We start from the raw sequence: 14,664 nt of genomic DNA, 5'->3' as shown, positions 1-14,664 counted from the left end.
CCCCACTGAGAACCTCTGCGATACCCTCTTCTGTGACTGCGTGGCTGCAGCAAGTCAGTAAATTCGACTTGTCCCACTACAGATGTATTCCTGGTGCTCTTCACCAGGGGGGCAACAGCGGCCTCTTTTTTTACTTACCAACCTATTTCTCCAGGGTCACTGAGAGGATGAAACTAAATGTTATCCTGTCAAATGCCAAGCATCTGCCTGGGAAACAGTTAGGACACAACAAATATTAGCATCTCTCCCCTCTGAGCTCAAAATAAAGCTACCTGTGTAAATTTATTTTTAAAATTATCTATGGAGTTCATCCCTGCAAAAATCTACATCTCTCCAAAACTCAGTCAGGAAATAAGCCCCTCAAGTAAACAGAACTCTTAACAGCCAAAACAGACATGACCAAGTCCATGAAATAAAAGACTATGCACTTTCCAATAAGAATGCCTGAAAATCCCACTTGGACGTCGTTTACTCCTTTTTAACACTTTGTCCTAATAAACTTTGAAAATCTGATTTCTACACCCACAGCAAATTAGAATCAGCAACTATGAAGTCAGAGAGGGACAGTTAGGCATACTGACCACAGAAAAATACTCAACAAGGCAGGAGACGGGAACACTATATCAAACAGAACTCAAAATACTTAGAAATCTGAAGTCATCTTACAGCTTATAAAGTTTGACTGAACATCCCAACCATAAAATACTTCAGCATACAATGTCAATATATATAATATATTCATTTATAAACCATACATTTTATGCAAATTATAAAACACACTAAAACAAAATTAAAAGATTAAAATTTTGTTTTAATTTTAATTAACTATCTTAAACATTGTTTTCATCATGCAACCACTAAAAACACTATTACTCTTAACATTAAGACCACTGTTACTGAGTATGACTATTTTTTGATCAGCATCTAAGATATTCATCTTAAGTAAAATAAAAATGTGTTGTTCAGTTTTGAGTTCTACAACTCTCTGTGGTACTTTGACAGTGAACCTCTGCTCCCCATCTCCATTCAAAGTATCATAGATTCTCTTAAAAAGTACCTAGGGCTTCCCTGGTGGCTCAGTGGTAAAGAATCCGCTTGCCAATGCAGCAGACGTTGGTTTCATCCCTGGTCCAGGAAGAACCCACATGTCACAAGGTAACTAAGCCCATGAGCCACAACTATTAAACCTGTGCTCTAGAGCCCGGAAGCCGCAATTACTGAAGCCCATGAACCCTAGGGCCCATGCTCTGCAACTAGAAAAGCCAACAAGAAGCCCCTGCTCACTGCAACTAGAGAAAAGCCTGAGCCGCAACAAAGACCCAGCACAGCCAAACATAAATAATTTTTAAAGAACCTATATAAAAGACTATCATAAAAAAACTGCAAAAACTATGAGAAACTCATAGTCTTGCTGTCTCCACATTACAAAATTCTCATACTGTCCCTCAGGAAAATGTTCATTAGAATGTGGACCTAGAGAAGCCTGGAGGTTTTTTAGACCCAATCTATGTATTAATAAAAAAAAAAGTTCAATTTCTCTTTCTTTTTGGAGCACAAAATAAACTAGAAGTTCTAATATTTTTATTCTCAAATCGCAATTGACTTGCCTCATCTTACTTTGCCAATTACTAGTAGTGAAGGGGCACAAAGCTTCAAAAGCTGTATCAGATGCTGAGCTAAGATGCTGTAGTTTATAGAATAATGACAGTACATTATAGAGAAACAGTCAATGAACTTCATTGAACTGAATCAATATTATTCAAATGATGGCTCGAAGTCACCAAAAGTAAGTTAAATTATGTGCTGCATATTACATGTAAGCAAACAGGACAGAAATCCAAAATAGACTGGGATATTCCCCAAAATAATGATCATGTATCCAAAAAATTTACTGATTCAGAATAATTTATTACCCAGGGTCTCCAGTTACCATGAATTCTAGTCACTTTCAATTTTCCCCCTCCAGAAAGAGAGGAATTCTTAAAGAGCATGTTGAAGTTCAGTCTCCTAAAACCTATTTACTCTTTCATGTTATGAAAACTAGTAAAGCCATCAGTATTTTATCCACTAATTTAAAATAACTTCCAAACTACACTAAAAATACATTTTTCATATTTAAAGTAGTATCAGACATCACAGACTTCATGCTTAACACCATTATTAGTAGTAGTAGTAGTACGGGACAATATTTATGTTCCCCATAAATAACAGAAAGAGTAATGCCTTATGAGTCAAGAAAATCACTCAACAGTTTTTAAATGTTTTAGAAATTACGGTAGCTATAATAAATACAAGACATATATTCATGTAAATTTGACATCATGTAAGAATATGAAATAGACAGAAAATGGTTCACAGGAAGGAAAGATCACTGTGGACTAGAATGGACTAAAAGCCAGTTTCACAAGAGAGGGAGATGAGCTGGAGTAGGATTCAGAGCTGGAAAGGAAAAGCCATTCAAAATGGAGGGAAATAAAGTGCTATTTGTTTTCTCAATAAAAATGTCTAATTCAAGATACCAAATTTAAGACACATTCAAGTAAAACAATTTAAAGAAATATACCATAAGAGATATACCTTTTTCGAGCATGACATTTTCCCCCTGGTATACTCTATATCTGTCATTTAACTTAGAAAAGTGATAAAACTTCACTTTGAAAAGAAATCCATTTGAATAATTTCCTGTCCACTAGAGGGCTCCAATATTTCTTTCACAAATGGAAAAGATATGACATTACAATAAAAATATTCATTAAGCACAGAAAAAAATCAAATTATCATTAGCTCACTTAATCCCAGACTAAACATGGTTACATGTGCTACAATTTTACATTCATAGCTTAAAAAGGTACAGGATTCTTTATCACTTAGAATGCTTCAAATAACCAAAACTGCTTTGCCATTATTCTCACACTGTCAATGTCTCTCTTACATAGGGTTTTCAATTTTATAGATATCATATAGTTCCAAACAGTAGTTCCAATTTTTATATAATAATTTTATAAATATATTATTTTACATCTTGAAAACTTTCCAAATCCAGAAAACGAAATTACCAGCTTATCTAACCAGTCTTAGGCTTTATTACTGATAGAAAGACTAAACACTTTCTTTCAGAAAGCCTAAATCATTAACATAATTCATGCTACAAGTATAAACAATGAATACAGCCGCATCATGAGCTATGATTTGGGCTGAGAGGGAAAATGAATCACTTAAATACAATGTTTTCTAATGACACTCGGTTCAGGATATTTTCAGATTTTTCTCACAAATTAGTTATTACACTGAAATGTCAGTAAATCTCAATTCAAACTCAATCACCTTTAGCAAAGAAAAAGCCAACATTTTAAGTAAATACATTTATACCATTTATAGAACATCTTTACAGAATGTTAATTGAAAAAGTATCAACTGCAAATTATTTTTTGTAAAGAATATAGCAAATCCATTCACTAGGGGTACCTACCATTCGTACCCTCCCCTAAAAGACAGACTTGCTAAATTTGGATTCTAAGAAAAAGAGACCCCTTATGGTACACAAAAAAATATACTGAATGTTTAAAAGTAAATTTTAAATATTGGTTATATGTACAAAATAAAAGTCATGCTAAAAAAGAATCGATTTTAAAAAGTGAGTCACAATAATTGCTATCAGGAGACTTTACCAAAAACATCAACTGCTTTAGCAATTATTAGAACTCAAGAATGAACTATCTCTATTGAAACCATGACAGGGTTTATTATAATTTCACTGCCCCACCTCTTCTCCGAAATAGGATTTTCCTATACAGTTGACAAGCACCATTAACAGGTGAAAAAGCGTAACATTTGTTTCTAAATAGCACACACTGTCACCAAGGAGAAACTTAAAATGCTTACTGCATCTAGCAAATATATGTATTCATACTTGCAAGAATATGCATCCCAATCAATTTAGAGTTATGCTTCAAGGGAAGTATCAGACTGTGGAGAGGTGGGGCTGAGAAGGCTGATGCTTTTCAAGAGCGGTGGCATTTTCCTCACTTTAAGTCAGAATGTAAGTGCAGATTGTCAATTATTGATAATGAAAACTTTAACAAACACGAAGTATTGAGTCCACGACCTCTAACCGGTATTTATCATGTTATATTTCAAAAAGCTGTAATTCTAGGTACATATAAAAGGAAGACACTTCTTAAACAAAAATGCAAAATGAGTAATAGCAAATGACGGTTTAAAAGGTTTTAATGCTGGAAAAAAATCCTGAAGGCCTCCAGCGAGTTGTATGGCTAGAAAATGAAACATAAAAATTATTCAGAATCATCTAATCTGAGCTGTACCTTAGACACATTCTGAAACGGCATCACCAAGGAATTATATGTTTATTACATAATACTGCTTTGCCCTTGCCTATCACCTTTAATCAAGGGATCTCAAAGCACCACAGAATCATCAAGGCCTTAAAATACAGTCCAGAACAGAAACAGTTGTATTTGATAACTACAGCTATTAATACAACCTTGCCATCCCTTCCCAGCACCCCGATCCTAACACTAGCTTCCAAACCTCCTCTCTGACTTGGAAACAGTATTCTCCAAATCACCCCAATTTGCGAGTGAAGCTACGCACATTCAGCTCCTTCTCGTCACTGGGCCTAAATAAAGGAAGTTGTTGCACTGTTTTAATCTCACAGATCTATTGCACGACAACTTCTGTGACAGACATATAGTACGTAAGGTGATCATATCGCACAGTGTGCATGATGATATAAGACGGAGGTTTTAGCCAGAGAGCAAGTCTTTGCTGGAGGGTATGAGCCCACAGAGTATCCATCGGGGAAAGAGGGTTTTCCTGCTCCATCCAGAGACCTATCTAGGCAACTTCACCAACAGGGTGAAGGAAATCCAGTCTGGCTAGCCTTAAGCCGGCAGGAGACTATGCTCCGGTGTGTAAGGGAAAGGAAAACTAAAAGGACAGTGCTCGAGTTTGAAGACTCAGGAAGGAGAGTGTTGGGCTGCTCTGTGGCCACCCAGGAGACAGAATATTGTGGTTCCTTTGCATTTAAACAGTGCACTGAAAGGGAAATCAAACACAAGCAAAATGTCTTTAAACCAAGGTCAAAATATGCCATTTAGAGCCATTTAATTTTACAGCCCGTAAATGGGGTTCATTCTAACTGAAACATCTGACATTTTAAAATTTAATCCTCAGCAAAGTTCAATTTTGTTTTTTCACTGAAATATACAAATGCTCAAATGTTAACTTCGTATATATGAGCATAACTATGTTCACTTCAATTCTTTCATAAAGGAGATTATTCTCCTCCCTGTTAATTGCATTACGTTTGTCCCCAGAACAGCAAACAGTAATTTCACCTCACACAAACCCACCTTCCCAGCGCTGTAAGCCTACACGGTTCCTGTTAATCAACAGTCTCATAAGCTTAACCTTCTTCATGAACAAAAAGAAAAGCGTCAGTAAACAAGAGTACTTTGGTTTCCAGTTCTTAACATTCCAGGATCAAGGTTCAATCAATAATGTGTTTTATTAGCCTTTAAAAGCCCAGTGATGTCATACTACTAAGTATTTGGTACTAAAAGTCCTGGAATATTCATTAAAAGTACCAAAATACAGTCAGCCTGGATTTGTGAACATTCCAAAACGTCTATTTCTGTCGCCGTACTTGTTCTCCCAAACGTTTCGAAAAAGCTCACAGCAAATCCTGGCCGAGTTTCTAAGAGATAAGACGTCCCCACTTCTTGGAAATACCCAGCTTGCACCTACTGCATCCATGACCAGTGTCACAGGGCAAGATCCCCGATTTCCTGCCAACCTCTGTATCCAGCAGGGACACCCGGCCTCAGCTCTGTCGTTTTCAGAAGCTTTCAGACACAAGTATTCAGAGGCTTCTAGCAAAGCGGAAGAGATTTTTCTCCACTTCAAGGCACCTTGCTACATGTTCCCAACTTCTCCATTGTCTTTAACCATTTAGAAAACGCAACCAAGTGAGAAGATCCGTATTAAAAGCAGCGCTTTCAACGAGAGCGACACCAGACCCTCCAACTTCTTCCACAATCTCCCAGCACCGTGGCTTCCCCACCCCCACCCCGCAAACCTTCACCCTACGCCTGCATCCTTTCTGATTAAACGAGATTAGAAACCACAATTAAATCAAAGGCTGTCGTTAACTCTTAATCCTTCACTTACCATATCCGCCGGGACATTACTGGACATCTTGCCGTTTGACATATACCCAGATGTTTACGCAAAGAAAAAAAAAATTTTTAAGACAACAAATTAAAAAAAAGAGAAGTCTTCGAGCTAACAGAAATCAATCTTCAAGATCTTAATTAGTTCGAGATGTGCTCGCCAAAAATAATTTTTTTAAATAAAACAGTAAGTTCTTTCCGAGCCGAAGTGCCGGCCTGGCCGGGCGCAGAGGAACAATCGCCGGCAGAGCTGTGGCCGGAGCGGAGCAACTCCCGGGTCTCTGAAGTCAGCAGCAGCGGCAGCAGCAGCGCCAGGACCGGCCGCGCCAGGTGGACCGAGCCGAGTGACACACGGACATGGAGCGGGGTGGGAGGGGGTTAAATCGCCTTCCTCCTTTCCCAGCCCCGCCGTGATTCACACCCGCTCCCGAGTCGAGTCCTCATGAAGCGGGAGGAGGATACCCGGGCGCCGCGGCACACAGAGAACTTATGTGGCTACACATGGACGTGTCCCCGGCGACCGGCGCGGGCAAACGGCTCTCAACTCGCGCGGCCGGGGCCGCGGAAACCCGCGCTCAAGGGCATTTAACTCGTTGGCAGCCGAAGCGCGAGCCCGGGCCGGAGAGCCCGGGGCGGCGAGCGGGGGGTTGGGGGTGGGGGGGAGCGCGGGGCGCTGGGCCCGCCAGGAGCGAGACCCCCACGGCCCGTCGGGGCTCAGGCCGCGGGCGCCTCCGGGCAGCCGCGGGGCTCGGGGCGCATCGTCTCCGGCTTCCCAGCGCTCCTCTCCCGCCTCCTCCGCCTGCGCCTCCCCCCCACCGTCTCCGCCTTCCGCTCCCCTCCCCGGCCTCGCGAGTTCCCTGCGACGCCGACTTCGGCCGGACCCCGGAAGAGGCCGGGTCCTTCCTCTCCTCAGCCCGGGAACCTTCTCCTCTCAGAACTCCGTCCCTCTGCCTCCTCCTCCTCCACTTTTCAGTCCCCGACGCCGCAGCCGCCTCCTGTCATCACCCCTCAAGCCAACATGGCGGCGGCGGCGGCAGCTGCTGGAGCGCGAGCCGGGGGCCCGCGGAGAGCACGGCGCCCCCTCCCCCCTACCTTCCTCGCAACCACCGCCCCCGCCCTCCTTCTCCCCACCACCCCCCTTTCCGCGAACACCGAGTGCGTCACTACGGAGACCACCTGGAGCATCACGGGAAATGTAGTCTACGCGGTGGGGGTGGGGTGGGGAGCGGGACACCAAACGCGTTCTAGCCGGACTCCGAGGCCACGCCCCTCCTAGCAACAGTCGCTAGGAGAGGAAAGCTCGCTCTAGCCCGGCGACTGCCCAGGAGTTTAGGGAGATACCTGCTGCCAGGAGGGCTGTGATCCTGCGAATTACTGGGGGGGAAATGATTCTGCACAGAGAAATTCCCTCATGCACAATATACTCGCAGACTTAAAACATGGTTTACCTCCAAGCAGAATCATTCATTTTAACGACAGCGTGCTCTCCACATCCTGCAATCTCAAAGCATTTCATATAGTGATTTCATCTAGGTCTCTCCTCAACAATACATTTGGAGGATCAGAAGCAATCATTGATTTCCAATAAGGTCCTAGAAGTTCAGCAAGAGTAAGGATATCATTAAGCAGGGAGAATGTTTGAACATGTGTTTCTTGACGACCCAGGGCCATAAAACTACAATCCAGTTAATTGAAATTACCCAAAACTACATTCAAGACAATAGTGTGTGAACAAAAAACTGTGTTAGATACAATAGTGTATGATGCAAAATCTCTATCAGGAAACAGCTACCCATGCCAAACCACATGGGGTGACACGAGTTTACCAGGCTAGCCCTGAAATCCCACTTAACTCAGAATGTTTTTGAAAACTTATACACCTGCAGTGATTAGCAAACAACAGAAAATAATACCATCAGTGAGAGACTTAGATGAAGAATATGTCTACCCTAGATTTAGGAACGAAATGCAGAGACCGCAAACGTCTATCTGACTCATATCTCTCTTAGTTCTCTGAGTGTTTTAGGAAAGGCCATCTCAATAAGATACCTGTATAAAAATGCCAACAGACTTAAGTATCTGAAAGCCACCTCTCCAACCTCCAGCTCTGTGACCTCATCTGTGAAACAGTCTTGCCTACCTTCCAGGGGTCAAGTAGGGGCAGTTGTGAGGATGAGTCCATGCATGGGAAATAAATCACTTTGTAAATAATATGCATCGTTTGATGTGAAATGTTACTACTTATTCATTCAGCAAACCCTCCAGGCCCTCAGCGAGGCACCGGAAGTTTAATAGATGACTAACCTAGGCAGTGTCCTCCATTGGCTAGGAGCCTGTGTCATTCTCCCAGCAATCTCTTCAGTCAGGTGTGTCTATCATGATGGAAACCCTCAGGAAGTTTAGAGTACCTACCTCTTGAATAGCCTGGCTGGAGAAATTCCAAACACTCCCGGGGGTGTACATCATCCTGGGGTGAGTTAGGGTGGTAACCAGGAAGGAGGAGGGTATGTCAAATTCCCAGAAAGACCAAAGGGCAGAAGACAAAAGAGACCCAAACCTTGCCTGGAGTAGATTTCAGGACCTGATCTAGATATGTCTAAGTCTGTAGCTGTGTGAGTCTCCCTGGCCTCATTCCCCACATGTAGCAACCTCAGCGCCCTCTCCACCAGCCCTCTAGAAAATAAGGACTGCCAAAGGTGCTTCAAGGAGCTCACCAAGTTCGTCCCCCACCCCACTCCAAATCCCAACTTTCATCCAGCTGCTGCCCTGGCCAAGGCTCTGCTAAGTCTGAAAGTAGAAAGACAAGAAGGAGAAGACAGCAGGATGTATAGAAGCCTCAACCCACTTCCTCTGCTCTTTCCCAATAATCATACAATGATAAGAGAGGTAATGACCTCCGCCGCCAGCCCAAAACCTTGGCATCTCTGACACATGGTGCTCTGTTTGCTGCCACAGCAAAACGCCACATCTTTCAAAAGTAAAGTCCTCGCACCTGGCTGTGTTGCTAATCATTCTTCTAAGAGAGGCTGCGACATTATTCTCCATAAAATTCATTATAGCTCTTCCCTAATAGTGTTAAGGCATAAGGAAGCATGACCGGACACCACCACAGATTTTTGCACTCTCCTGTCTACTCTGTACTTCCCGGTTCAGGTGGGTAAGATGAGAGGCTGGAGAAAGAACCCCTGTGTCCACAATAGAAAAGGGTAGCATCTTTTTGATACCTTCAATCCACTGTCAGCAACAATCTAAAGAAAGTGAATGACACAGCATTTTTTTATTGGGAAAAGCAACTCCATGGGAAATCAGAAGCCTTGCCTCTGCCAATGAATTTGCTGTGTGACCTTTGCCAAGATGCTTTGCTTCTCTGAGCCTCAATTTCTTCATCTGCAGAGATTGGACTAAAAGTCTCTAAGTCGCTTCTAAGAGTCTATGAAGTCAAGTTCCGGAAGAATAACACATGACACCCATGATCTGTTAAAAATATCTCTCCCAAGTGACTGCTCACATGTATAAGGGTTTTTTTTTTTTTTGGAGGTGGGGTGGGGTGGAGCCGAGTGTGATGGAAATATTCTAAAATTAGATTATGGCAATGGCTGCATAATTCTAGAGTAGATACACCATAAACCATTGAATTTCACACTTTATGTGGATGAATTTATTTTTTATTTTTAAAATTACAGTTAAATATACATAATATAAAATTTACCATCTTAACCTTTTTGGGGCACACAATTCAGTGGTATTAACATTCCCTTTGTTGTACTACACTCACTACCATCCATCCACAGAACTCTTTCATCTTGTGAGACTGAAACTCCAAATCAATGAACAACCTCCCATTCCCCTTCCCTCCAGCCGTTGGCAACCACCAGCCCCTTTGCCACCTCCATCCAATGTTGCCCAAGGCTGACCCGGTCTTCTTTGGTTCCAGTGTAAGAGTCAGTTTGATGTTTTACTTTGTAAAAGTATACTGCATTTCTTTCTCATGAGAAAACCTATATGAAGCCCCCTAATGCCAATGTGAAAACTATCAATAGAAGTGTCCTCAATAAATGTCACTTTCCTACCATAATAAAAGATCAAGGACTTTTTCTCTGAAACAGGAGATAATTTGATAGTTACTGGTTTAGTAATGGACTTTCCTCTTTTAGTCATATATATATAATTGACTATGCCGGGTCTTAGTTGCCGCACGAAGGATCTAGTTCCCTGACCAAGGATCAAACCCAGGTCCTCTGCATTGGGAGCACAGAGTCTTAGCCCTTGGACCGTGAGGGAAGTTCCCCCACCTTTAGTCTTTACTCTTTCCAGAACAGAATGAATATACTATGTGTGTTTGTAGATTTAAGAACTGTGCTATGAATACATTTTTTGGGATGTGAAAAAAAGTTAAATTGTCTAAGGCAAGGGAACAGGCGGACACGTGGCTGGCCTGTTTTCACTCCTGAGGAGACCCTTACACAGGAGTCGCAATTATGTCTAGCCTTTTAACCTTACACTCCCCTAACCAGACATTCCCAACCCTGTTCCTATAAAAATCACTAGGAGCCATTTCAAAAGATGGATGCCCCACCCTTACCCCAGCACAAGTAAGTCAGACTCTCCTGAACCACACATGACGCCACTATCTTTCAAAGCTCACCCAAGTAATTCACTTGTGTAGCCACAATTGAGAAACACTATATAAGTCAAATTCCTTCAAGTTCAGCTTCTTTCCTATGTGATCCAGCAATACCAATCCTGGGCACATACCCTGAGAAAACCGTAATTCCAAAAGATACATGCACCCCAATGTTCATAGCAACACTATTCATAACAGCCATGACATCAAAGCAACCTAGGTGCCCATCAACAGAGGAATGGATAAAGAAGATGTGGCACATATATACAATGGGACAATAAAAAGGAATGAAATTGTGCTATTTGCAGAGACATGGATGGACCTAGAGACTGTCATATGGGTGAAGTAAGTCAGAAAGAGAAAAACAAATATTGTATATTAACACACATATGTGGACTCTAGAAAATGGTACAGATGAACCTCTTTGCAAAACAGAAATATAGACACAGGCGTAGAGAACAAATGCATGGACATAAAGGGGGTAAAATAGGCGTGGGATAGATTGGGAGATTGAGATTGACATATTAATATGGACACTACTATGTATAAAATATATAACTAATGAGAACCTGATGCATAGCACAGGGAACTCGACTCAGTGCTCTATGGGGACCTAAATGATAAGGAAATTCAAAAAAGAGGAGATACATGTATGGCTGATTCACTTTGCTATACAGCAGAAACAAACATAACACTGTAAAACAGCTCTACTCCAATGAGATCTTCCCAGCCCAGGGATCAAACCCGGGTCTCCCACATCGCATGTGGATTCTTAACTATCTGAGCCACCAGAGAAGCCTTACTCCAATAAAAATTCATTCAAAAGTAAGATCAGCCTCCTTCCTCTTTGTCAGTCTTGTCTTAATAATGAGTGACAACCTGCAGGTACTGTGATTTGCAAAGGCGGCCACAGTCATAAAGATGAAAGGAATAATCATCATTGCCCTGCTCTCCCCTCCCCCACCCCACTGTGCTCATTCAGCCACCCAGATGTTGACCTCTCCTCTGATACAGCCCGAGTCTCTTTATCTCAAGACATTTCCCTCTTTGCTCAGAGTCCAGTAAGAGATAGAGATGGGGAAGGTGAAATTTAAAATACCATGTCATGTGTTGATAAATGCCACCATGGGAACTAGCACCCAGCACTCAGAAAGCACACAGGAAATGAGGCAAATTTAGCTTTGAGGTATCTGGGATTGAACTGGGTGAAGGCTGGTTGAACAGTGGGGTGATCAGAAAGAGCACACACACACATATGTACACACTCCACCCAGATAGGAAACCCCTTACCTTTAGAAACTTTTGATCTGTCCAAGACTGTGTATGCTAATTTATTGTTCAGTCGCTCAGTCGTGTCCAACTCTTTGCAACCCCATGAACTGCAGCATGCCAGGCTTCCCTGTCCTTCACTGTCTCCTGGAGTTTGCTCAGACTCATGTCCATTGAGTCGGTGATACCATCCAACCACTTCCTCCTCTGTTATCCCCTTCTCCTCCTGCCCTCAGTCTTTCCCAGCATCAGGGTCTTTACCAATAAGTTCGTTCTTTGCAACAGGTGGCCCGAGGATTGAAGCTTCAGCTTCAGCATCCCAGTGTGTGTTCAGTCGTTTCAGTGATGTCCAACTCTTTGAGACGCTATGGACTGTAACCTTCTAGGCTCTTCTGTCCATAGGATTCTTCAGACAAGAATACCGGAGTGGGGGTTGCCATGCCCTGCCTCAGGGGATCTTTGAAATCCAGGGATTGAACCCGAGTCTCCTGCAGCTCCTGCATTGCAAGTAGATTCTTCACCAGAGTCACTGGGGAAGCCCTTCAACATCAGTCCTTTCGATAAATATTCAGGGTCAACTTCCTTTAGGATTGGTGCGATCTCCTTGCTGTCCTTTGGTTGAAAAAAATCCTGTTCCTTGTGATTTTTCATTTTGCATTGAGATGATTTCTATCTGGTCAAACCTTTCCCTGTGTGTAAGAAGTAAACATTTCTGAAGGCTTGCCTTCAGAAACAGGGCAGCAAGCAGAGTAAGGTCCAGGGCCAGGGTGGAGCAAGCCCCAGAATCTTGCCTGATGCACAGCTGGAAGGGGCCCCCCACAGCTGGAGGATGCATCTTCCCCTGGCTGGGCATGGGTCACATGACCCTGGAGTTCCAAGGGTCTTTTATTTTGCTGCACTGCCTGGCATGTGGGATCTTAGTTCCCCAACCAGGGATCAAACCCACACCCCCTGCACCGGAAGCGCAGAGTCTTAACCACTAGACCCCCAGGGAGTCCCTTAAGGGTCATTGTAGTACAGCTATCAATCAGGTAACAGAAATTATTTCCTTCAGTTCAGTTCAGTTCAGTTCAGTCGCTCAATCGTGTCCAACTCTTTGCGACCCTGTGGGCTGCAGCACACCAGGCCTCCCTGTCCATCGCCAACTCCCAGAGTTTACTTAAACTCATGTCCATTAGTTGGTGATGCCATCCAACCATCTCATCCTCTGTCGTCCCCTTTTCCTCCTGCCTTCAATCTTTCCCAGTATCAGGGTCTTTTCAAATGGGTCAGTTCTTCGCATCAGGTGGCCAAAGGATTGGAGTTTCAGCTTCAGCATCAGTCCTTCCAATGGATATTCAGGACTGATTTCCTTTAGGATGAACTGGTTGGATCTCCTTGCAGTCCAAGGGACTCTCAAAAGTCTTCTCTAACACCACAGTTCAAAAGCATCAATTCTTTGGCACTCAGCTTTCTTTATAGTCCAACTCTCACATCCGTACATGACTCCTGGAAAATCCATAACTTTGACTATACGGACCTTTGTTGGCAAAGTAATGTCTCTGCTTTTTATTTATTTATTTATTTTTGTCTCTGCTTTTTAATAAGCAGTCTAGGTTGGTCATAACTTTTTCCAAGGAGTAAGCATCTTTTAATTTCATGGCTGTAGTCACCATCTGCAGTGATTTTGGACCCCCCCCCCAAATTATTTCTTTATTTACAAATAATTTACATACCTAATACAGTTCCTGGGCCACAACATCACGAGTGAAGGAGGTGACACCCAGTTTTGCTACAGATAGGCAGCTTTATTATTCCTCTTTTGGGCTGTAGCCACCTTTCCTTCCAACTATCTGTAACCTCCTTCAGGGTCTGAGCTGGGTTTTATTCATCTCTGAAGCCCCAGTGCTTAACATATTGTAGGAATAGCACCCAATAACCTTGTCAGTAAGCACACAGAAGAGACGAACCTCTACATTCTCTTCCCAATTCGGTGATTTTGCAAAGTCAGGGATTATTTTTTGATGTTCTATTCAGACCTAGGAGTGTGCCTCATTAAGGCAGAAATGATATTCAGGCTTTGCTCATTTGCTTTCCCATGACTAAGAGAATATGCCAATGGAAAGAAGATTTTTGTGTGCAGGCTGGAATTCACCTTGAAAAAGTGAGTTCTGTTTTTTAATGGTAACATGTTTTTAACAAGTCTTTTTGCAAACATACAGCCATGGGAGTTGGGCAGACTATATTCACGGGCCACCAGAAAAGCAGCCCCCATCTGACCTCCTGCTGATATCCTACAATGCTTTTCTTCCCGACTCAACCCCACTTTGCCCACACCATTGCAGGGTTTTGCCTGCACTGTTGAATATCTAAAGTTGAATCTAGAAGGAACCTTAGCAATGGCATCATCTCCAATTCTTTCAAAAAATGAGGAAATAGAAACTCTTAAAAGGTACCCATGTCTTCTCTATAATTTTCCAATGAACATAAGAATGAGTTTCCTCTAAGATGTTCCAAGAAACCAAAAGGCAGAACGGTTCCTAGTGGCATTATGTAATTGTTGAATTATTACATGATTCTGTGTTAAGTCATGACAAATAT

The 14,664-nt window shown here is 42.5% G+C and overlaps 1 protein-coding gene across 1 annotated transcript in view; it reads right to left on the bottom strand.

Annotated features, from left to right (window-relative positions):
• UBL3 (ubiquitin like 3) overlaps positions 1-7,266 on the bottom strand; it is a 47,624-nt gene extending 40,358 nt beyond the window's left edge. The window contains exon 1 of the mRNA XM_043891828.1: positions 6,190-7,266. Within this exon, the coding sequence (XP_043747763.1) occupies positions 6,190-6,231 (42 nt within the window). The 5' untranslated portion in view covers positions 6,232-7,266. The remainder of the gene's footprint in view (positions 1-6,189) is intronic.
• Positions 7,267-14,664: the final 7,398 nt, after the last annotated feature.

Source organism: Cervus elaphus, chromosome 30 (genome assembly GCF_910594005.1).
Source record: "Cervus elaphus chromosome 30, mCerEla1.1, whole genome shotgun sequence".
NCBI lineage: Eukaryota > Metazoa > Chordata > Mammalia > Artiodactyla > Cervidae > Cervus > Cervus elaphus.
Note: the sequence above shows the minus strand (reverse complement) of the source record. Positions and strands in the feature narration are given on the sequence as shown.